Below are 24,490 nucleotides of genomic sequence, written 5' to 3'. Positions count from 1 at the left end.
TAAAATAATAAAAAATAAAATGGTGTGTGATTAACAATTTTTTGAGTGTAAATATCACTCTTCTATTAAAAACATAGATTAGTATATTTGTCGAACAAACGTCAATCTATGTTTGATTTTTGGTTGGAATTATAATTCAAAAGTGAAACTTTAGTGTGGGAACCGGAGACGGATCTATGCAAGGGTTATGGTGGGTGTCCATCCCAATTCTTGGTTTATGTGTGAATATATATATATATATATATATATATATATATTTATATATATATATTTGTTTGTTTATTGGGCTTTGATGTTAAAAATTATGGTAGAAAATTTATTAGTTAATTTTCTATATGTGTTGGGTTGGACTTAATTTGAATATAGGTATTGGATTTAATGTAAATATATATGGTTGGACTTGAAATGTATATAAAATGATAGTGAATTTATTACTTAATTATGCTATATTTTTCAAAATAATATATCAATATTAATCGATTTAAATTGACTCAACGATTTTTCAAAAAAATAATAGTTGGCTTAAATATTAGTCAAACTATAGATATGTTATTATATGATTGTTAAAAACATACAAAAATACCTCAAAAAACTAGCCTAGTAAAAATAATTTTTTTAGAATTTAATATTTAAATATATATGTTACGATATATTTAATTTATTATATATATTAATCTTGATATGTTATATTTCCACTAAAAGTTTATAATTTGTATCAAGTTCAGCCCACCCAAATATAAAATTCTGGCTCCGTTCTTGGTGGGAACAATCCAATGTATTCATTTACAGAATATATATTTATTAAATCACGTACGTTTTTTCTGAACATGTTATTTTTATTTTTTAATGTCTATTGTTTTTTTTGTTTAGTGGAAAATTAAATTTATGTAAAAAAAATTAGAAACTTATTAAAAATAAAAAATGAAAATTTTAAATTTTAAAAAATCACGTGGTTGGACTTGTACATCTTTGACTATTTTTATTAAAATGTGAGATGTCTATACAAACTGTTTTTTGATGTTATGGTGATTTTTTTCCCAATTTTTTTTCTTCTATACCCCTTTCCTACTCTGCAGCTAACTTCATATTTTACACACTTCTCCCACCTATTTCTCTCATCCCTTCTTTTATTCTTTCTTTCCTCGTCAATTTTTTTTGAAACTGAATTTGATTCAAAACAATTAAAATTTTTATAGATTTGTAAAACATAAAAATAAAAAATTACAACACTAAAAAATAAAGATAAACCAAGTACTTTAAAATTTTAAAAATATTAAATATACAATATATTATATTTATATATTATGATTCGCACATACAATGCATGTGCTTCATGGCTAATATAATATTAAGGGAGGAGGTTTTTTTTCTTCATTTAACTTGTTTATTTTGGGTTTTTATTCATTGAGTTTTCAAATTTTGGTTTTATTCATCAGCTAATAATTTTTGGTTGTTTTGGTCTAATGATTGATGTGCTAGCTCGACGAGTCAGCATTTTTCAAACATATTTTATCACTTTCGGATGTCATGTCAGTTTTTTCGTAAATTAGTCTTCATTGGGATATCCGAGTTGGTGGAGTATTAGCTCTTGACAAAAACATTATCTCAGACGATCTGTCAAAACATTTTCTTGAACGAGCTAATGCACAAATCTTATATGATATGATTTACCTAAATATCATAAATTGCAAGCTATTACGTTATCCCGATTACCCCGGACATGAATCAAATGGAAAGGTCTATAATTCTCATATTATTATTATTATTATTATTATTAAATATATATATATATATATATATATATATTTACTGATATTTAGCCGCGGGGCTGTAAGCATTTTACAAGAGATGGTGATTGAGATCTCCCTAGCTTGAGTGCACGACCGACAACGATGTCGATGCCTCGGTCGCAGAGCGATCAACTCTTGTCCTCCGCCGCCTCCCCCGCCACCTCCTCCTCTTCATGGGACTGCATGCTGCCCGGACCGCCGTCCAAGAACAACGGCGGATCAGCTGATCTCTCTGCCGCCGGCCTACTCGCCTACGCCTCCGGCAGCTCCGTCACCGTTCTCGACACACATTCCATGCAGCTCGTCTCTACCATTCCCATGCCCCCGCCCACTCCCTCTGCTGTCTCTCCTTTCATAACCGCTGTCCGATGGTCTCCGCTCCCACTCCCTCACCTCCTCCTCGAGAACTCATCCCCTCACCTTCTTATCGCCGTGGGTGATCGCCATGGACGCATTTCGATCCTAGATTTACGATCCAAGTCCCCGATACTGTTCTTGGACAGCAATTCTCCTAATTCGTCTAAATTGGGCGTTCAGGATCTCTGCTGGGTTCAGACCCGCTCCGACTCCTGGGGTCTCGCCGCCATTTCCGGGCCTTCAATGCTCTCTCTTTACAATACCGCTACGGGGAGATGTTTCTTCAAGTATGACGCTTCGCCAGAGTACTTCTGCTGTCTCCGCCGCGACCCCTTTGATTCACGTCATTTCTGTGTTCTGGGCCTCAAGGGCTTCTTGCTCTCGGTGAAATTGCTTGGTGACTCAGAGAACGATGTTGCTATGAAGGAGCTCCAGATTCGTACTGACGCCTCGGAATTGCAGAGACTGGAGAGGGATTCTCCTACTACTAATGGTGGAGCGCCAGCTTCATCGGCTTTCCCAAATTATCTGGTGAAGTTTGCGTTCTCGCCACACTGGAAGCATGTGATATTAGTGGGCTTTCCTAGGGAGCTCGTGGTGTTTGACTTGCAGTATGAATCTGTTCTGTTTGCAACAGGCCTGCCAAGGGGATGCGGAAAGGTTTTAGATGTGTTGCCAGATGCGAGTATGGAGATATTTTACTGTGCTCATATGGATGGGAAGCTCACTACTTGGCGATGCAAAGAGTGAGTACTCAGCACGATAGGTTTTAAAAGTCACATGGCTGTGGTGGTGTTTAATTTCAATTATATATAGTGCTAAAAATGGCACCATTGGCCAGCTCTTCGTTTCCAATAAAGTTATTGTGAGGTTTAGTTCAATGCTGAATTTGTTTGTGTGACCACGATTTATTGAGCAAAGATGTCGGGACTCGATGCTTATTCTCCATCATCCTTATAATTGCTATGTGACATGCGAATGGATTGAGCTGAAAGGTATCTTCAATCTTATAATATGGGGCTGACTTTAATGAGAGTTTCAAGATATATTCTGCTAGAATTGTGGAAAAGAAACGGGTTCTAGAACTTGTGAAACAACAAGAGGAAATGATAACGATTACTGCATCTACTTATAAAGTAAAACCCCTTTCTGCATCTTGGCAGTTCCGGGTATGACTAACTTAATGATAATTTATAATATGTTGATTAATTTCAAAGTTTTATGATTAAAGATATGTGATTTTTTTCATTATCCTGATCTTATGGTTGTTAGTAATGCAGTGGTGCTTATGCATCTATTTGAGAAGATGAAGAACTGAATCTTACCAGATTTAAGTTCTATTACCGGCTTGCTATTTCTGGTCTTCCTAATAGAGTTTTTGTAGAACAGAATGCCGGAAAACAACATAAATTAAGTCTGATTGATAATTCATTTTTGTACATCTTCGTCATGTGCACAATTAGAAAAATCTTTCTGTTATCTAGATTTGAAACAGAATCATGCATATTTATTTGTTTATTATTATTACTGCAGAGGCGAGCAGGTGCACATTATGTGTTCAATGGAAGAATTGATCCCCTTAATCGGTACATCTGTTCCTTCTCCATCACTTCTTGCTGTTACCATCTCCAAATTAGATTCCGCACTCCAAGACATTGGCAAGCTTTGTTGGGATGCGACTTCTCTTGATACAGATTTCGACAGTCCATTTGATTTTGTTGACGAATCTTCTATCATTTCTAAAACTCATATAGTATCAATTTCGGATGATGGGAAACTGTGGAAATGGTGCCTGACTGCTGAAGAATCTAGTGCTGTTCAGAAGGATATAGAGATTGTTAGCGAAATTGCAAAAGCCAGTAAAGTTCCAGTTCCAGAAGAATCACGGTTAGATTTTTCAGCTGATGAACATGCAATTAGCTCAGTTTACCAGCAAGATGATACATATAGTAGAAAGAACAGCCAATCTAGACGTACCATTGCCGCAGATGAAGTTTTATTTAAGGTTGGCTGTCTAGAGAATTTTAATGCAAAGCTAGTATTATTTTCTTTAGATTTAAATATCTTTCATGTCAAACTTTGCTGTGATAGATTTGATGGTAATTATTATCTAAAGTTTTCATATTAATTTGAATATAATCTTTTGAACATCCACTGACAGCATTGAAAAAAAACAAGTGAAAGGACAAGAACTTAAAAACCATTGTTGTTTACTTGTTTTATTTTCCAAATTTTCTAGTTCTCAATAACCTGGCAATAACAAGAAGGCTTTAATTTCCATAATCAGATTAGATAATGGATTTCGTACGAGTCACTGAACAAATATTAGATCTTCGAGGCATGGTAGCTTCTAGATGTTAGGATTGAAACATGATCTACTGGTGTAGTTAATTTGAAGAGTTACCCGCCCTTCATCTCTGACTTTCTTGTTTAGATGTAAAAATCTTATCAAAGTTTTAAAAATCTTGAAAGAGATTTCGAGATGATTTTTTTTTTGGTTGGTGATAGGTGGATGAAAATATATTTTGTTTGAGTTGGTGATTGATGTGCGAATATAACCAATTATGTAGAAAAATGAAGGGATTCAGGTGTTGAAAATCTTTTAATAAAAACCTTTGAAAGGGAGTTGAAACCATTTGATTTCTCTCTCATGATGTCGCCCTCAATTTCCAAAACTATTTACCTCATTAAGCTTTAGGTTGAACTGGGTCGGAAAAAGCGCTCGAGGCACTGCTGGATAATATTTGGGCTTAAACCCTTCTTGAAAATTTATTATTTCGTAGTAACTTGATTCTGCTTTGCTGTTTTTTGTTGAGGTTTTCAAACTCAAATTCTTTTAGGTTTCCTGTGATTGTAGCAAACAATATGTTTATTTTGGATTGGGTGGGGATCCGGCATGTAATATCCTGCAATTGACTAAAAATACATGCCCTTACCTTTGTTTTTGCTATGATATCAATGCAGATTAACCTAGTAGGGCAACTGCATCTTCTTTCGTCAACAGTAACTATGCTGGCTGTACCATCTCCTTCGCTTACAGCTACTTTGGCACGTGAGTTCTCTCCTTCATTTATGTGATCCTTAAAATCCTTTCTTCAAGTCAACCCAGTTGTAAAATCTTCTGGTCCTCAAAATTTGGAGTGAATTTATTAAGATATTGGCAAACATTTTTGTGTGTGCGTGCAACTAATTATCCATCTGGTGGACCCCGGGCTTAGCCAAGAATGCCACTTTTAGGAGCACTTGGAAATTCGTCTCTAGGATTTACTCGGCTTCTCTTCAGTTTGTCAGGTACGAGGTCACAGGATTAGATTCTGGGAGGATTGTTGGTGGGGGGCTCTTCATTTTCAGGACCTTTTCCCTTGTATCAGATTTTGATGGCTCGAAATCAACCTATATCCTTCTTCGGTTCTTGAACTTTGTCTTCCGGTATCTTTTCTTGGGATTTGCATTTCTGCGGGATTCTTAGGGACGGGGAGACGACGAGTTGACTGTGTTGCTAGGCAAATTTCTCTAGTTCAACGTGCTGCTGATTTTAGATCTTGGGCGCTGGAATCTTCGGGCGAATTATCTGTTAAATCCTTTTCCGAGTCATTTTCCGGTCTCTTCATTTCTTTCTTTTCCTCTTTCTCAAGTCATCTGGAAAATGCCGAGTCCTTCCGAGGTCAAAGTGTCCTCATGGACTGCTGCTCTTGGTAAAATTCCGACTATGGAGGAGATGCAAAGGAGGAATCCCTCGTACTGGTTGGCCCTAGTTGGTGTGTTTTATGTAGGTGTAGGCATGCTTTAAAAACTCAGGATCATCTGCTTTTACATTGTCCTTTTGTTTGCTCGATGTGGAGCAAAGCCTTGGTGGAGTTTGATCTAGTTTGGACTTTGGGTCGTGCCTCAATCTATTTGGGATCTTTTTGAACTGGATTTAGGTTGAGACTTGGGAAGGAAGCACAGGATTTTTTGGAATATTGTGGTTCAGTGCATTTGCGGGTTCGTTTGGTTGGAAAGAAATAAGAGGGTTTTTGAAGATCAAGAAGACTCGGTGGAAGGGTGTTGGAACGAGATTAAGTTTTGGGCTCCCAGTCGATTGCGGAATTTAAATCTTTTTCGGTGTCTGATGTGTATAGAGATTGGAGTATTATTTTTCGATGTTAGCTTGAGCTAATATTTTTGGGTGGTTTTTGTTGTGCAAGTGTTGACCTCTGGTCCACCCTTGTAATTACTCTTTTGTTTATCAATTATCAATATGAGTTTCTTATTATTATTTTTATTATTATTAAAAAAAAACTAATTTTCCATCTGATGCATGAAGGTGGGGGAAATTCTCCTGCTGTAGCTGTTCCGCTAGTTGCTTTAGGAACTCAAAGTGGCACAGTTGATGTGATTGATATCTCTGCAAATGCTGTTGCTGCGAGTTTTTCCATTCATAGTAGTATGGTCAGGGGATTACGCTGGCTGGGAAATTCAAGATTGGTGTCGTTTTCTTATACACAGGTAGGAATTGCCCAATTTATTGTATGGTTATATGCTTCAAATGTTGTCATGCATTCAATTATTATCATTACTAGTGGAATATGCACACGTTTCGCGTGTATAAAAGAGGAATTTTTTCATGTGAAAGGTGGAGTGAGTGAGAGGTTTTCAGTGGGGTTGTGGGCAGGAAGGTTAATTAAGGAATAACATATTTTGGTGTCCTCAAAATTAGTTTTTAGTGTACTCGTCTTTTGTATAATAGAATAGATACTGCTGTTTTCACTCTTAACATTGTTTGTGGAATCAGGTAACCGAAAAAACAGGAGGATATGTTAATAGACTAGTTGTTACCTGCCTCAGAAGTGGCCTTAATCGAACATTTCGAACCATGCAAAAGCCAGAGAGAGCTCCAATCAGAGCATTGAGGGCTTCATCTTCTGGAAGGTTTGCTGATTTTTTATCATGTACTTATTTGCTTATTTTTTAGCTTTTCAGTTTAACTCCTAAGGGCTTTGTCTTTTTGTCTCTTGCTGATCAAGCATAATAATCTTTCTCTAGCCCTACAAAATTAACTCTTTGCATTTGTTGCACATTCAAAAAGAAGCAAGGGAGTTAAAAAATCCATGTTTCATTTTATATGGATTTCAGAGTTTGATTTGTTTTGGTGAACCCACAAAGATCTTATTGCGTCAAAAAAAAAAAACTTAAATATGGAAGGCTTCCTGTTGATTACTTAGTCATCACTTGCTACTTCATGATTTACCAGAAGCTGTCAAAAACAGTATTTACACATGCTTGATTAGCTATTTACTTGAAGTAAAAACACCGGTAGTTAGAACTGGAAAACATTGGTACAAGAAACCAACTTTTACAACTTTTGCTGTGACCATCACGTTCTGCTTTTTATCCCTTTTCCCTTTCAATTTCTATTTTTATCCATTTCTCTTTGGTGTTAGAGGTATTGGACATTGGTTGTGACTAGGTTGAGGAAGATGGAAAGCTTAGTCAGGTGGTCAATGTGATTCTAACTTGGTTTATTTGATCACATTGGATCACATGACTCACATTACTGGTAGTGGCATCGCTCATTGCTTGCAACATTCGCGAAGTTCTGATCTGCAGATATGGGCATATATACAGATCTCCCATGAGCCTTTCTAGCCAAAGCATTTCACATATACCCTGCGCAATAGCTTTAAATTCTGCTTCCACACCTTCCCACATGACTAAGTTCACCACAATTTTTGTACAATATCTGGCAGTATTTTTGTTATATTCCCAACTCCAAGGCCTATCAACAGTCTGCAAAGATTTCAATATCCATACTTTATTTTTCTGAGCATCAACCCTTTAGGTCGAGTTCCTTTGAGATATTAAGGAATTCTGTCAGATTGCTATAGATGCTGCTTAGTTGTAGAGTGCGTGAACTAGTTTATAATGGTTAACTACTAGTGTATGTCAGGTCATGCAAGAAAGAGAGAATTTTCTAGCTAACACTTGTATCTTCATTTGTCAACTGGAGGATATTCTACTACGACCTTTCTTCAGTAGGGCACAATCAGGTTTGCGTCTTAATTTCCCCTTTTCCTTGTGTAAAAAATTGAGTGGATATCTCCATTGAGAAATGAAAACTCGCTCAGGCATTTTCAAAATCTCTCTTCCATAGTACCACTTACAATTCTCCAAAATTTATGCTTAAAATTCTGTCTCCAACTGCTACTTAAACTCTTGGATTTAACTTGTATCATCTTCAATGATTAGACAATCCACATAAATTGCTGAGTGGATTACCTCTTGTCCTCCTATCTTGATGAAAGTTATATGATCTACATATCCTTGCTAGTATCCTAGACTAGCAAGGGTGATATTACACTAGGTTTGTTAAGTTTGTTTGACTAGTGAGAACATAAGTTATACATCCCAAGGAATTCAGGATTTTTGTGATTGGAAATTCATCAGTTAAACATTACAAGGGTCGGGCATTGAAGTTCTTGAGAAGGAAGACGATTTACGAGGTGTGCAACAATAAGATTGGGCCTTACTCCTATAAGATTTCTGGGATTGTGGTAGTTAACGTAATAGTACCAGTGACAAATATGAGATGTTAATTTGGTCTGAGTCACTCCATTTTGTTGAGTCTACAAACACGAGGGACGTTATGGCCTTGGTAAAGGATCTAGTTATAGGGTGATTGAGCGGTTGGTCATTTTGAACGTTGATTTGTTGGTGGCTTTTTCTGCCTTTTCCACTATTTTGAATGGAGTAAGTTTAGAGGCTCGTCTTCTCGAAGAACTTCATGATCATGTTGATCAAGGATTTGGAATATTAACTCTGAATCTGATATTTACTCCACTTATTTTCTCTCTTAAATACAAATAGGATAATATTTCAGTAAGGAAACCATTGACTAATCATGCTTTGAAAGCACAATAAATTAGGAAATCTTGAATCCTATAGTTTTAAAGCCAGTTGAAATCTTTATTCCTTGACTAGGGCTGGGTGATATCCTTAATTTTTTGTCATTGTTATCCCTTGACTGAATCTGGTTCATATCCTTGTTAGGCCCGCTGGTTTGGATCGATCTTTGCCCTAATTCGGGCTTTGGTGCCTATTACAGACGCGACTTAAGATTTATCATCAAAAACATATCGAGTCAATTGAAAAAGATATATTTTTTAATTTTATGTCCGGATGAGTTTGATGGACGTTTTGAAATTTTCTTTTCGACAAGTTTATGAAATTTTTAGAATACTATGCAATCCTAGACTTCTCTTTTCGATAAGGAATGAATTTTATTACTTCTGTAGCACAAGAAGACTATCCTAGCAAAGGAATGTTATAATATCACATATTTACATCACAGTATCAGTAAATAAATATTTTTCCAACATTCTTATGCATATATATTCCAAAAAAACATGAGGTTTGTTAAATATTGTTCATGGGATTTAAAGCCATAGTAGTACCCTCTTCTTCCAATACCAAACTCAACCCTAATGCTTCTTTAGCATTTGAAAGTGTTGGTGGTTTTGCTTGCATGCATTTGTTTGATACCCGCTTCCTTTCCTTGCCATGGTATCTTATGCAATTTGTTCTTCCATGATATGGCTGCAATTTCTTTCAGATATCTTTTGATCTTGTTTCGGGATGCACCTGTAGAGGTTTGGGCAATGACAAAGACTCCAATAATGGCAAGTTTTTGCCAATTCTGGTTCTTTTTCTGCCAATCTTGGATTTTAGATAGACATTGTTTATTTTGCTTGACTAAGTGTGTCTGGATGTTTTGATAACCAATTAAATTCTTCAACAGTTTAAGGTTCAGATGTTTTCTGGTAAAATTTCAGACGACTGCCGATAAATTTTTTGTTGTGTCCATTTAAAGACTTTTCCTTTATATGTGGTTCCATGGGTTCTCAATGAGCCATGGAGCATTTTTTATAGAATGTTTCAGTTTGAATTCTATACACTGATCTTCTGCACCATATGCAGCTGTTTTGAAAGTCCTTTGCTTCCACTTTTTTAATCAGATTTTTTTACTTTGAAGCAACGAATACAAATTGTTGTTGGTTGTATAAACTATTGATTCTTTGACCTCAAAGTCTTTGGTAAAAGTAAATTTTATTTTGTTTTATCATGCAGCTGCGGTCATTAGCCCTACCATTCACTGTTCTTGAATGGACACTTCCCACAGTTCCAAGGCCAACTCAAAGTACACCTTCAAGAACCTCGTCATTTTTATCCAGAGAGCGTGTTGGAATGCCTCCATCTGGGACCTCTTCTCCTACTAAAGCCCCTTCATCAGGTTCTAGCCACGATTTTTTGCTGGAGAAGTTATATATATTAATCAGTCCTTGTCTACGGATCTAATCCTTCTTTGTTCTAACTTCCGTCATAATTACATGCTATAGTTCATCTTTTGCAGAAGGAGCTGATGGATCTCAAGATGAATTTTCGGAAAGCTTTGCATTTGCGTTGGTCAATGGTGCACTTGGAGTTTTTGAGGTTCATGGACGAAGAATTCGAGATTTCAGGCGTGCTTATTTTTCTTCCTTAGTTTGTAATTGTTTAAAGATGTGCTTTAGCAGACCAATTACATCATTTATTTACATTGGACTTAATTGAGTTTTGGTAAGAATCCGTTTGAAATTACAGGTATCGAGTGATTGAACATATTCTTGACAATTGGATAGTATGAGAGTTTTTATTGGAAATGGGATAGTTGTTTTGTTGATCGCATTTATATATATACGTGCCGAAACCTAAAAAGAACATCTTGGCAAAATTTTGAGACCATTTAATGTGGTACTCTCCACTAAAACAAATTTGATCTTATTTAAGACTTTTGCTGTTAGCTTAAGATTTTTTTGTATAAAAAATAATTTGAGTATACAAAAAAATTATCCAGCTTTCGACATTCTTATTAATATCATCCAACTGTATCTCTTGAGCATTTTACTTCTCTTCTATGTTTACCAAGTAACCATTTTGTATTGCGGATGTGACTGGTATATCATTGATTTTTTCGACACCATGAATGCTTTCTGACTCCTGTTATCATATTTGAATTTTTCATCATATCAGACCTAAGTGGCCATCTTCATCTTTTGTTTCCTCGGATGGATTAATTACGGCAATGGCCTATCGCCTGCCTCATGTAGTATGTACCATTTCATACTAATTTACCAAGATTGAGTTTACATGTTTTCAACTTAATTGGAAGATTTCATGGTATAAGCTTTGCATACTCATCTCAGGTTATGGGGGACAGGTCTGGGAACATACGCTGGTGGGATGTGACTACTGGCCAGTCATCCTCATTCAACACTCACAGGGATGGTATTAAGAGAATTAAGTTCTCACCGGTTGTTCCTGGAGATCGGAGCCGTGGGCGCATTGCTGTGCTATTCTATGACAACACATTTTCTGTGTTTGACCTTGTAAGTTTACAAGACAGTAGTTGATCATATTCACGCATGTTATGCTGTCTTCACACCTCTTTGGAAGTTATCTTGATTATGGTGTGTGGAAGACTAGGCAATGTTTGGTATTTCTTTCATCGTATGCCAAAAATTATTTTCTGAAAGTAGAATTGGACGAGAATGCTATTTACTCTGTGGTTTTATCTGAATGGGTTATATTTATAGTAGATGTCATACAATATTAGTTTGTGATATCATACTGTAGATATATTATATATCGAATTAAGAAATAAAATAATGGTATAGTACTTTCGAAGGGTGGTCTAAAATTACAGTAAAAATAGATTATATTCTGAGATTGATCAAGGAAATAAATATATCATGGGGGTAGAATATTAAAATGGAAGTGTAATAATTGGTTTCAGTTTTGGGCATGGAGGGGTGGGAAATGGATGCAGACATAGCCTAAATGATTTGTGGTATTGTCACTGAAATCATCCATATGCTTACAAAAAGTGTCCACTTTCTCGAATCACTTGTTTTAAATACTTGATTTAGGAAACCATTTCTTACCAGGTTTCATCAATCAAAGGTCATGCAAATGTCAAGCTTCAGTTCACTTTTTCTCATGTGGATCTTGAATAACTCTCCGTTTGATTTTAATAGTTTCGATTGTTTGCACTTTATAGGACTCGCCTGATCCAATGGCTAATTCTCTTTTGCAACCCCAATTTCCTGGAACACTTGTACTTGAACTTGATTGGATGCCATTGCGAACAAATAAGAATGATCCGTTGGTGCTGTGCATTGCTGGAGCTGATAGTAGTTTCCGTCTTGTTGAAGTTACTGTGTACGTTCCTTCAAGTTCGGTTCAAGTTTTGATGTTTTATATTTTCCACAAGTAAATGCTCAGAAAATGAATTTCAAGCTGCTAGTACGGGTATTCATTTGTCGGTTCAGTTTTTTTGGTTTTTTCAATTTTAGAAATATATAATCCGATATCCGAACTGTTTTCTTCGGTTCGGTTCGGTTCGGTTCGGTTCGGTTTTCTACCACAATGGTTCGGTTTTGATACAATTATTTAAATTAATAATAGAAATGTATTGTAAAATATACTATATTATCTTTTTTGGTAATTTCTCGGTAAAACCTTTCAATATAAAGTCTAAATGAAAACAACAATCAATTAAAATTATTCAAAATGATTCTTCATGCACTAAATATCATCTCATAAAATATATAATCTAAATAAATACAAGTAAAAAATTATAATTTAATTGAATTTTGGTTTTTTCAGTCGATTCGGTTTTAACATATATAATTTGAAATCGAACCATATAAACTTTGGTTTTGACGTTTATATACGAATTTAAAATTTGCTTTTCGGTCGGTTCGGTGTTTGATTTTCTTGGTTTGGATTTACAATTTTTTTGGTTTTATCCAAAGTTTTAACACCCCTAGCTGCCAGAATAACACATTAACTTCTTCCTCTGACAGTAATTTTAATTTTGCAATCAGCCAAATTTTGTATGTCTGCTTATCAACTTGCCATGATATTTTTTGGTCCTATTTTCATTAGAACTGTTGCGATCTTTGTAAGAATACTACTACCCTGCCCAGTCAGTTTAGAAGATTACAAAGAATGACCTCAGATGATCAGGAAAATTTACTGTAAGAAAATGGGTTGAACATGGATATGTAGTTGTAGTCACTGGTAAATAAAATCAGTTCCTTCTTAAAAGGGGCTTCTGTTTTATCTTATGCTCGGATGATTGATAGCTACTGAAAGTAACTTTTTATGCATCAAATCAACCGCGTAAATTGAGGACGTAGTGCTTGGGCACAACCCTGATTCATTTTTAAATTGTGATTATAAATTTGTGTACGTGTTACTTGGCTTTGGAGTTGATATGTGATGGCAAATACCTTTGCATGCAGAAATGACCCAAAACTTGGGGGTATTGGTGCACAATCCCGGTCCGTGAAGGAGAGATTTCGGCCCGTACCTTTACTTTCTCCTGTATTGCTCCCCACGCCACATGCCCTGGTATCCTCCGATGCTTGACTTGGTAGTTCGATAGAGAAAGATTGTGATCCTATGCAGTTTGACGGATTGCATTTTATTATTTGTCACTGATCATTGATGCATGATAATATATACTACTTATGATTCAATAGTCTAATGACTTGGAGGTTTCATGTTAGTGGTAATGTCCGTCTGGGTCCTACTAAACTGTTCAATAAGATTTCCGTTGTTTCATAGGTAATCATGACAACGTTCTACGAACGTCGGTGATCAGTCAGAGTTAAAATTGATCTTAAGAAAACCATTGAAGTTCCATCTATTGCTCATTTTAGATATTTCTTCATTAAAGGCGTTGCGGATGATCATACAGTTGGGTGTAAAGCCTGCATGGTTCGATGCCTTTAGTACATCAATGAATATCGTAGATTCACATACTCCAAAAACCCCATCTGCTGGAGATTTTCGTGGTTATATGATGGATTCCCCACGTATTGGTGACACTGTTGTTCCAGAGATGCTTCTTAAAGTATTAGAGCCTTACCGTAAAGAAGGTCTGTTTCTTTCTTGTTTACAAACATGTAGAGTTCTTGGATCTTAAGCATTTAATGACATTTACCTCTCTCTGTATTATATTAAGGCTGCCTGCTTGATGACGATAAAGTGAGACTATACTCTAAAGTTGTTCAAAAGGACTCATCGTTGAGGTTAGCATTTGCTGCTGCTGTCTTTGGGGACTCCATGGAAGCACTTTTTTGGCTACAGCTGCCTCATGCTCTCAACCACTTGATGTCTAAAATGGCTAATAAGTCTCCACAAAAAGTTCCAACATCAGCTCAAACTCCTGAGATAGATGAGGCATCAATATTGAGTAGGATATCTTCAAAAGGGAAATCAGGGCCTGGATCGGGGAAAAAGAATTTGTTGGTTAGTTTTTCTTCGCCATTGTAATCAACTTAGCTATGATGTCTTTTGGTTTGTATGACAGAGTCATGCTGTGTCAATGCATAGATCATATGCTATACTTGAGAATTTTCTCAGGTACTTTTTCTCATGACCAGATTAATGGCCAACTTAGACTTATGGCTTTTCAACCAGAAGAACTGTGTGAGCGGGCAACCGAACGTATTACTTGGCATGAGAAATTAGAAGATGAAGAGGCAATTCAAAACCGTGTACATGAGTGAGTTATTTCTCTAAAATTATCCTCAACTTATGAGACAATTGAAACTGTCAATGGGTTGTTTGCATTGCTGCCATATCGCATGCTTTTTTTTTTTTTTAAAAAAAAAAAAAAGAGTGGGGGCATGGCCTCTATCTCTATGGACTGTATTTAAGAATTCTATTACACAACTTTGGAGGTTTACAGTTCTTCAATTACATTTATTTTTTGATCCAGATAGCAATTGCATTTGTGATAGTTAACTATTAACCATAGTCACGTTCCTTTTTGCGTGCTCTATTTGATATATTCAGCTATATTTAAGATTTAGCGCTTTTCGGCTAAGTGGCTAATTGGATTTGGCGTATTTGTTCATCACTATGAAGCTAAAATATTCGTAGATTGCTTCATTTTCTGTTCAGAATTAGAATATGGCGTATTAAGATTCGATTTGCTTTTAGTCAGAAAGTACTGAGCATGATATGTGAATTTTATTTGTACCCTTATTTTGGTTTAAGCATGAAAAGATGGAAGGTCACTGGGATTAGGTATCTTCCTTTTATCATTATGTTTAATAGCTCCATTCTTCTTGCATATTTAATTAATTTTTGTTACTTCACTTCCTTTATGACACATGAAATATCCTTTGAACTCCCTATAAGTGATGGGGCTAATTGATATGTTTACCAGTTTAATCCAAGACAGATTTGTGTGTAGTTCTGTGTGGGCAGATTTTATAAACATGCTCATAACCATCTGCAATAGAGATGTTATTGCATAACAGAAGCCAGGTTTAGATGCCTCATAAAATGGTAGTTGCTTTCCAGGTTGGTAGTTACAAGAGAAACATGACTGGTATACCTAATACTTTTGTATTTTGGATATGGAGAATTGTAATTTTATACCCAATGTTCTTTACAGTTGCAGAGCTTAAAGACGATTGTGGTAAGTGTTACGTTCAAATAATGTGGAGGAAGAATCATTTTGAAATTTTCATGCAATTCAAATTTTAAAAAAACATCAAATTTGTATTGCTTTGTATGTATATAAAAAGTAGTGAATGAAAACCTTTTAAAGCTCGGAGGCACTCCATGTGTCCAGTGTTGACTGCTCCTGCTTTATGTGTAATGTGTACTCGTGGTTTTGCACTCAAGTTAATGGACATTCTTAATGAATCATACATAATCTCAGTGTATGTTACACATAAACGGATCCATGTAAATTTTATTTCCTTGATGGTCAGACTTGTTTCAGTTGGCAACTTGGAAGCTGCTGTTAGTTTATTGCTCTCAACTCCTCCAGAGAGCTCTTACTTCTATGCAAATGCTTTACGAGCTGTTGCCCTTTCTTCTGCTGTGTCCAGTTCTCTGCTTGAACTGGCTGTGAAGGTATGTACTTGTTTCGGAACTACTTTGTTGGCGGTCTGTAATATTTATTGATTTGATATTTGTGAGTTGTGATTAGGTAGTTGCAGCCAATATGGTCAGGTCTGATAGATCATTGTCTGGCATGCACCTGCTTTGTGCTGTAGGTAGATACCAGGAAGCTTGCTCTCAGGTAGCATTTTATCTTGTGTGATATGTGCATATATATCTTTTATTATATATATATATCAAGAATGTGTATCCTATTCTAATTATATGACTAACTAGATGGTTTTACATATCATTTTTCTTTATATTTTATTTTTCTCTCCTCCCATTTCAATTTGAAAAATTATCTACTTTTATTATAAATTTTTAAAACAAAAACTTCCTTCTTTATCTTTTTCCGGAACACACGCATCTTGTGTGCGATGATCCAACAGCGTGGCTATTATTTTAATTTTATTATGCATAATTCCAGTGTTCACACTTCACCATGACATGCACGTGTTATGACTTTTTTCTAATGTAAGTTGGTTGTACCCTGGGGATCTGGCACACCCAGTTTTCCAAAAAAGCTTGCTTAATCTTGCTTAAGCTTCAATATGCTTATAGTTCGATTAAACCACCACTTTATTATATTATTTGTAGATTTATAGGAAACTTCTAAAATAATTAAAATTATAACAAAAATTTGAAAACGTTTTCTACGCTTAAGCTTGAAAAACATGAAACTCGACCTCCACGCTTCGGCGTGTTTCGCACTTTTAGAACCTTGGTTACACCCAATAAGGCCACATGTTCATTTCTTATGAAATACATGTTATCATTGCTTCCAGTTGTTCTCTCAAGGGTGCACCTCAAACTGTGATCGTTAAAGCTTACCAAGATCTAACTCAGGGTTATTCATGTTTTGCTTGTTTGCTCTTCTTGTCCTCCCTTATTGAACTTCTTGCTATGGATTATGCCCAACTCTCTTGCCTCTCTCCCCGTGTCCCCTTTTAATTATACCATGAGCTCAGCTCACCCAGCCGTGTCAGAGTGAACCCTTGCAACTGATATCAAAAAGTTCAGAAAAAACTAGTCAAGAGATCAAGAAAGGAATTATATTCTTATGGTTGCTTATATGTGGTTCCATCTCTTTTCAGTTGCAGGATGCTGGACGGTGGACTGATGCTGCAACACTAGCTGCAACACATTTAAAAGGATCTGATTATGCAAGGTGTGTTCCATCAGGTTTATCTTCCAACTTTATTAGAACTATGCACAAATACCATTTTGTTCATTTACTGTTGCAAGCTTGTTTACACAGATGGTTTTCTAATTTTAGTAGGAACGCAGTTGAATTTAATAAGAAAAATCATATAAACCTCGTGCCTGATCTCTAGGTTTTTGGGGGTAACTCCATTTTTGTCTCTCAAAAACCACCGGTTTCACACTCTGTACCGTATCTTGGTTTAAAGCCACTCAAAAGCATAATAAAATGCATTTATTGTTGTAACTGACATTGCTCAACCCACGATGCAAACCAAACCAGGTTTTCCCATCATTTGATCCCAGTTTTCTACTAATTACTGCTCTCCTCGGCATCTCTACTGGATCACCACGCTATCGCCACCACACTGTCCGTATCGTTTTCTTGCTTCACAACATGTGATTAGTTACCCTTTTATCCTTTCATGTACCTCAACTCCTTGTTCAGAGTGCCACAACGTTATGTAATATCCTGTTAAACTAGAAAGGCAATACTATTGCTTGCTGGCCCAAAACTGTTACACTTTGTTTTATTTCCAGGAATTGAAAATGGGGCTTGGGAGTGAATGTAAACACGGCCCACGATGTTCCAACTTTAGTCCAAACAACATATTTTCATGCTTTGTTGATTTGTTTGGACCTTGTATTTGATCAACCAAAACAAAAATCATAATAGCATTAAAAAACCGGAAGAATAAGTAAGAAATAGCTGTGTCAAAGGCTCATGGGCTATTGTATTTCAGCAATTTTATGAGTTTAACTGCTGGAAATTTCATGTTTATGTGAAACTCTTACGAACACGAAATCATAGATAGAGAAATACCCATTATTTAGAAACAAGAAAACGTTAATTGTGGCATTTGCATTACACAACTGTTCAAAATAAAATTAGAGAATGTACCTTCAAATTTTGCAAACTAAAGGGAAATGTATCCTTATACCATGCTTGTAAAATGTTTCAAGTGTTGATTTATTCAAGGGTTAAATGACTGTGGCTTGTATGAATGTGAAACATTCCACAGGGTATTGCAGAGATGGGCCGAACAAGTTCTATACGCTGAACATAACCTTTGGAGGTATCATTCTTAAAAAATCAGTCGTTCTAGAAAGATGACACTGTTTCATTTTAATGCAACCGCAACCATGTTTCAATGCAGGGCTTTGATCTTGTATGTTGCAGCTGGTGCGTTGCCGGAGGCACTTGCAGCACTTCGCGAAGCGCAGCTGCCCGACACAGCAGCAATGTTCATACTTGTTTGCCGTGAAATCCATGCCACATTCCTCTCAAACTTGGATTCTGATGAAGAGGCATCTTCAATCAGAGATAAGCTGTCAAACTTACCTGGGCTGAACCCCGTAAACGATGATGTCATTGCAGTTGGTGAATATTATGGACAGTACCAAAGGAAACTAGTACATCTGTGCATGGACTCTCAGCCTTACACTGACTAAACAGTGTTAGTAGCTCTAATTTCTCCGTGATCCTATTGTTCTACAAGTTTTTTTTAGTAGCATATTCAACTGTTCAAGTGGTTCCTCCTTTATTTGCTTTTCATCTTTTGTCCCATTATCATTGCAGATCCCGACCCTCGGTGGGAACCTCCCCTGCGTCGATACTTTTCGGACGCAGCATAGTTCCAACAAATGCGTGCAGGCTTTTCTAATGTTCAGATGAAGGCAGCATGACACTCAAGAGGAAATGTTGAATCACCGCCTGAGAAGTGATATGCACGCATTACCGAAGTGTTGTTTGTGGTATAATCGTTCCATTTGTATACATGCAATGTTATTTTTGCAAAAAATCATTTAATTTGTTTTTTTCTATAGCTGGTCCCTAAAATATCATACAATTTAGTCCTTGCCATTTTATACATAAAATTAACATTGAAGGATAATTTTGTTATATTTTTTAAATGTTAGGGACTAAGTGTTGAGATGAAAATTTAGGTACATAACCTTGACTGATCCTACACGTTAAAAGTTAATTTTTTCTCCCGATTAGTTTATTCATCTTACACACGAGCCTTAAAACAATTTCATCGCGTGTTACTTACTACAAGTATCATTTGAATAAATTAATCGAGAGAACTAATTAAAATTTTTCATGTTTCTAGAATTTAAGCATTAATTCTTTTTGCTTTAAATTGAATTTTATCTGAGTGGATAGAACAAGCGCTTATGTTAACTATTATCAATTGAGGGAACGTTTGGTAACGATAACATGTGTGTATATGTTATATATACATATATAAAGTGTGAAATAAGAAAAATACACATGGCGACCATAAATGACACATAATTTAGAAGATGTCGACAAATAAAACATGTAACGAATTTATCACAATGGGTCCAAGCGCAATGCACTTACCAACGGAGAGCCGTAGCTTGTATCCTGTGAATTCAATAATTTAATTTTTCCATTTCAATTCCCAACAATTTTCTCAATTCGATACAGAAAAATGAAAGTGAGAGCACTGCTAAAACGAAGATGTTTCTTGAATGCTTTCCCCACATTGAGAAAGACATATATATAGGAGATTTCATGGTTTGGGCTAAAAGGTTTAAGCTATTGTTTATGGTGTAAACTCAAGACTCGATATATATTGTTTTTTGAATGTGACAAATATCAACACCAATCATTCTTTTCAGTTGTGATCCCACTTGGAACAATCAAAAGCCAATTATTCAATCAAGTTTTGAGTTTACACCTTAAACAATATGTTAACCCTTTTGGTCACGCCAAGAAATCTCCTATATGCCCTTCTTGTAAACCATTGAATGTGGGGAAGCATCCGAGAAACAATTGTACAGCACTTCATTTTACTATTTCTCTATATGTCATATTTTTCATCAAGAAACGATATATGCAACTGGGTTATAAGGAGAAACACTTGTACAACATTACCTGGACGATCTCCGAATTAGTTGAAAAATCTCTTGTGACACCTGGCAGATCCAAGCTCCTCGTATTCGGATTTGGTGACACACATCGCCTCAAAATCAGGACTAGATGCTAAAAGAGATCCCCCACGCCAAACACCTATAATGGGACTGAAACCAACACAATCGAGTCATGGTCAGAAATGAAACATAAATCATTTGCACAAAAGTACACTCAAGAGACAGGTGTTTACTCTTCTGGAGTTATTATTTTTACTTGGTATTCATCAGGAACAAGGGGTCGAAGTTCTCTTTCTCTGGTTATACATTAAATAATGTCAGTGTTCGAGCTTTATCAAAATGAAAATTTAGAGAATGAATGCAGAGGATGAATGCTCACAGTCTTTGAGCAAATCGAGGAAATGATGTGCTGCCACCAGTCAAGATAATACTGCACAGAATATTGTTGATCATTGAAGAAAATCCACGATAAAATTCCAAAACTAACGGACAATTATTGTTTTGATGCTACCTTTCGTATAACACAGGGTGAAGATGACGATGGCAGGAATTGACAGCTCGGACGATACACTCTGCAAGTCCTGCCTGGTTCATTCCTATGTAGCATTCGCATGATCGGAAAAAAAAAACACTAAATCAAATTGCAGCTGTTTATGATACAAACTTGAATATATAACAGAACCTAATAAGCTGTGACTAATATTGATTAAGCATAGATTTAACAAACCATTGAGAACCAATTCGAGTATGGACTTGCAAACATACCCAAATCAGCTGGTCGAAATATCATCTCCGGTACTAGGAACCGCTCATTGGTCAGGCTAAATTCCTACAACAGAAGGTCCATCTACAATTTGAGAATAAAATAAATGATCGTAAGGAAGTTGAACAAGATGAGGAATACATTTTTGGAAAGGTCGGTGTTCCTCCTGTCTTGACGTTTTTCAGCAACATCCTGACACTCCATGTAACCCTTCTCTCCTGCAGGGGGAAAAGGTGTCCCATCATCCAACGAGATGTGCCTCTTTGCTTCGTCAGGATCCCTCACAAAACCCTTCATATAATTGATGCCATCAGGAAGCACGTAAGTACACCTAAATATATTATCGTTACCAGGTCTCCTGTACATTCACTTCCACGCATGAAAACATGCCAAAATAAAACTCTAGAAAGTAAGAGTTCATAATACACAAAAGCAAGAATCAGCCAATGTACAAAATTGGATGATAAGATATCATTTGATGATGCGGCAATTGGAAAATGCACCTCTAAATCACATCATATGCAACATCAAAGAGATATCACGAGGTTAGTTTCGGTAATTCCACTGACATTACATAAACATTAATATCCTTGGCATATTTTCCAGCGGTGCCTATAAAAAAGATTAGGCTTTCATTGTTGGATAATTTAGCCGCACAATATCACGAAAGACTTATACATATTTGGTATATTTTCCAATATGGCAGCCAATAAAGGAAAAAGATGAATCCCCCTGCTAAATGAAACATAAAAAGCTCTATGTATTACATCAACAAATAAACACGACAAGATGAATTTCCGATAAGTGGTTTCATTCATAGTGGTTTAACCAGGAAAGTAGATGTGAGATATTTTATTTTTCGAGGCTTTCAAGATGGTAAAACCAGGGAAATCTTGAAAACATGGTTACAATCGAAGTATGGAAGTATTTTTGAGATCCGGTGATAGGTTGGATACCTACATTCTTCTACAAGATAAACCAAAATGAAAAAAATCCCTTGAGTGTAAAGAGAAAGTATTATAGTTCCAGAATACAGAAATAACAAAGAAGCCATTGAGTGTTGAACAGGAACAGGCGAACAACCACAGCCACAGCAACAGCCAAAAAGCACACATGCAATGTTACAGAATTTATCAATTGTGATTCTTGCCTACTGCTTAACACTTTTACTTTTCCTGCTATAGCTTGGTAAAATTTGCATGAAAATGGATCTTACCAAAATCTCGAAGGAGAAACGATAACTATAGCATTTATACTGAGTCAATGTGTAAAGACCATGATTGGGAAACATATAACCGAAATTAATTAAATTTGTGAATCATACATGTACACGGTGATCGAACAATAGGCAACAAAGACAACCTAAATGCACCAGCATGTTTCCGCACATCTATTGTTTTAAATAAGTGACTTCATGCTTTTCTGATTCCATGGTAGAAATCACTTTGTCCTCAAGGTCGAGCTCATGGTAGATAGCTCAACGTTTTGCTTTTGTATGAAAGTATTGTTAAATCTATAAAATTATATCTAGTTACATTCCTTAATCTTTGGCCCTGACAACGGAAGAAATAATTCAAGTAAAACTCAACAAACTACTTCCTATGGACTCAGAATTTGAATTTTCTCAGTAATGGCATTTCAGTGGACAAAATGTTTCAACAAGTGGGTCCAGACACAGAACAAGCAATGCAAAGAAAATGAACTCTAGACAAGAGCGCATACGCACCTGGCAATCTTGAGGTCTCTCTGAACATCAAGAGACACAAAGCAAAGCTTCTCCTTCACATCGTCCATTATAAAGCTCTCATCCATCACATTCACACTCCTGTAACTCACCAACTCCTTCAGATAATTCGTCAGCGCCTTACCCCCAAGATCCATCCTTTTCACACCATAATTCAGCGTGAAATTCTGAAACACAGGCGCCGCATGAGTGAAACTGAACCCGCAGTCCACTACCAAGCTACACTGCGCTTTCGAAATCAACCCGTATGGCCTCCTAGACGCCTCATACAAATGCACAAGCGACGGCGAGTCGGCCACGAAAAGGGACTTGAAATTGAACTCTTCGAAGATGATTTCGTCGACGGAGCGTTGGATGGAGGGGAGTGTGAAGAGGGGTTGGGTAAGGAGAATGGAGGTGTTGGGGGGATGGATTTTGAGGAGGGTGGAGAAGAGATGGGCCCAGATGGATGACTGGAGGTCGGGGTTGATGAGATGGCCGCGGTCGAAGGGGCGGCGGAGGGTGGCGGAGGTGAGGTCTTCTCCTGGGGAGAGGAGTTGGTCGGCGAGGAGCCATTTCTTGGAGGAGGGCGGACGGGCGGTGCAATTGGGGACAACGCAGGCGGGGTCACGCTCGCCGCCGAAGCCGGCTTTCAGGAAACCGCCGCCGTTGTCTAGCACCACCACGTTAGACATTTTTTTTTTCTCTTGACGTTTATGCGAACGATATAGTTTTATTTTTTGTTTCAAAAACTCATAAGACGGTCTATTTATTTTTTATTTTTTATTTTTTTTTTAAAAAAAATAGCGAAAATGGTCTCGCGAATTAATTTTATGTCAATTTGAATTATTCATTGTTACAAAAAAAAAAAAAAAAAAAACTCATGGCAAACTGTCTCACACGTCAATTTTGTGAGAAATGTCTCTTATTTGAATCACACGTAAAAAAAAATTATTTTTTATATCAAAAATATATTTTTTCTTGTAAGTAACGGCAAAGTCGACTCATCTCACAGAGTCATAGATAACGACCTATTATTTTTATCGTAAATATGAACATAGTTAATTCGTACAGAGAATAAAGATCCTTGAGACCATTTCAAAAGAAACATGTTGTATTTGTTTCATTAATTTGATTTGTTAAACTTGGAAATTTTTCAAGAGAAATCACTAAAATCATCGAATATTTATTTATTTGACAAATTAACACCGATTTGGTTTTACATACTAAAATCATTAAGTTTGAAAAGCAAACTTTTAAAACACAAAATAGGTTTATTAACACGTGTTAAATTTATCTAAACAAAAATTGTTACGCCTTAAACGCATATAAATCTCGAATTATGAGATTAATGTTTTTAATGCATTAACAAGTCTTATTTCTCTATGTTTTGATGATTAACAAATCTAGGTTAAAATGTTACTAATATTTACATTGAGCTTATTACAGAGTTAAAATTTTCAAGATGAATTAATACTAAATTCATACTCAAGATCAGAAACAAAATTCGAAGAAGTTTTCAGCCACGGGATCGGAAGCTCCGATTGGAGATCGGAACCTCCGATCATGATCAGAAGCATCTTCGAAAGCTAAGGGTGGATCGGAAGCTCCGATCCTAGTTCGGAAGGTCCGATCTATTTCAGGGATTTTTATATTGTTCGGAATGCAGAACGGAAGCTACGAAGAACAGGTTCGGAAGCTCCGATCTTGGTTCGGAAGGTCCGATCATTTTCTATGTAATATTATATTGTTCGGAAGCAGATCGGA

General features: G+C 36.3%; 2 protein-coding genes across 5 annotated transcripts; one reads left to right on the top strand and one right to left on the bottom strand.

Moving 5' to 3' along the window:
- Positions 1 to 1,842: 1,842 nt before the first annotated feature.
- Positions 1,843 to 19,250, top strand: LOC140890426 (uncharacterized). Of its 3 annotated transcripts, XM_073298195.1 has the most exons (21): positions 1,843 to 2,893; positions 3,681 to 4,152; positions 5,112 to 5,199; positions 6,454 to 6,635; positions 6,922 to 7,058; positions 9,739 to 9,805; positions 10,254 to 10,416; positions 10,537 to 10,645; positions 11,196 to 11,271; positions 11,369 to 11,551; positions 12,223 to 12,383; positions 13,472 to 13,580; positions 13,909 to 14,110; positions 14,197 to 14,483; positions 14,618 to 14,739; positions 15,962 to 16,106; positions 16,183 to 16,275; positions 17,231 to 17,304; positions 18,359 to 18,412; positions 18,494 to 18,793; positions 18,916 to 19,250. In XM_073298195.1, the coding sequence occupies exons 1-20, from the start codon at positions 1,893 to 1,895 to the stop codon at positions 18,786 to 18,788; spliced, it is 4,020 nt and encodes a 1,339-aa protein (XP_073154296.1). In that variant the 5' UTR covers positions 1,843 to 1,892; the 3' UTR covers positions 18,789 to 18,793; positions 18,916 to 19,250. The 3 variants fall into 3 exon arrangements, with proteins under 3 accessions (XP_073154296.1, XP_073154297.1, XP_073154298.1); XM_073298196.1 differs by lacking the exon at positions 18,916 to 19,250 and having other exon boundaries at positions 17,231 to 17,318; positions 18,494 to 18,636; XM_073298197.1 differs by lacking the exons at positions 16,183 to 16,275; positions 17,231 to 17,304; positions 18,359 to 18,412; positions 18,494 to 18,793; positions 18,916 to 19,250 and having other exon boundaries at positions 14,598 to 14,739; positions 15,962 to 16,102.
- LOC140890427 (actin-related protein 6) lies at positions 18,918 to 23,442 on the bottom strand. 2 transcript variants are annotated; one of them, XM_073298199.1, is made up of 8 exons: positions 22,727 to 23,442; positions 21,142 to 21,358; positions 21,003 to 21,066; positions 20,749 to 20,833; positions 20,617 to 20,667; positions 20,471 to 20,533; positions 20,242 to 20,387; positions 18,918 to 19,050 (listed from the first exon to the last, which is right to left on the bottom strand). In XM_073298199.1, the coding sequence occupies exons 1-7, from the start codon at positions 23,416 to 23,418 to the stop codon at positions 20,258 to 20,260; spliced, it is 1,302 nt and encodes a 433-aa protein (XP_073154300.1). In that variant the 5' UTR covers positions 23,419 to 23,442; the 3' UTR covers positions 18,918 to 19,050; positions 20,242 to 20,257. The 2 variants fall into 2 exon arrangements, with proteins under 2 accessions (XP_073154300.1, XP_073154299.1); XM_073298198.1 differs by lacking the exon at positions 18,918 to 19,050 and adding an exon at positions 19,512 to 19,728.
- Positions 23,443 to 24,490: the final 1,048 nt, after the last annotated feature.

The sequence above is a fragment of the Henckelia pumila genome, chromosome 3 (assembly GCF_033568475.1).
Source record: "Henckelia pumila isolate YLH828 chromosome 3, ASM3356847v2, whole genome shotgun sequence".
NCBI lineage: Eukaryota > Viridiplantae > Streptophyta > Magnoliopsida > Lamiales > Gesneriaceae > Henckelia > Henckelia pumila.
Note: the sequence above shows the minus strand (reverse complement) of the source record. Positions and strands in the feature narration are given on the sequence as shown.

Excerpts from the sequence above, each read along its gene's own strand:
- LOC140890426 (XM_073298195.1), top strand. The coding sequence starts at position 1,893 with ATGTCGATGCCTCGGTCGCAGAGCGATCAACTCTTGTCCTCCGCCGCC. Across the intron at positions 14,111-14,196 it reads AGAGCCTTACCGTAAAGAAG|GCTGCCTGCTTGATGACGAT; the intron begins GTCTGTTTCTTT and ends TATTATATTAAG. Across the intron at positions 16,107-16,182 it reads TGCTTGAACTGGCTGTGAAG|GTAGTTGCAGCCAATATGGT; the intron begins GTATGTACTTGT and ends AGTTGTGATTAG.
- LOC140890427 (XM_073298199.1), bottom strand. The coding sequence starts at position 23,418 with ATGTCTAACGTGGTGGTGCTAGACAACGGCGGCGGTTTCCTGAAAGCC. Across the intron at positions 20,668-20,748 it reads CACCCTGTGTTATACGAAAG|TATTATCTTGACTGGTGGCA; the intron begins GTAGCATCAAAA and ends TATTCTGTGCAG. Across the intron at positions 20,388-20,470 it reads AAAATAATAACTCCAGAAGA|TCCCATTATAGGTGTTTGGC; the intron begins GTAAACACCTGT and ends TGTTGGTTTCAG.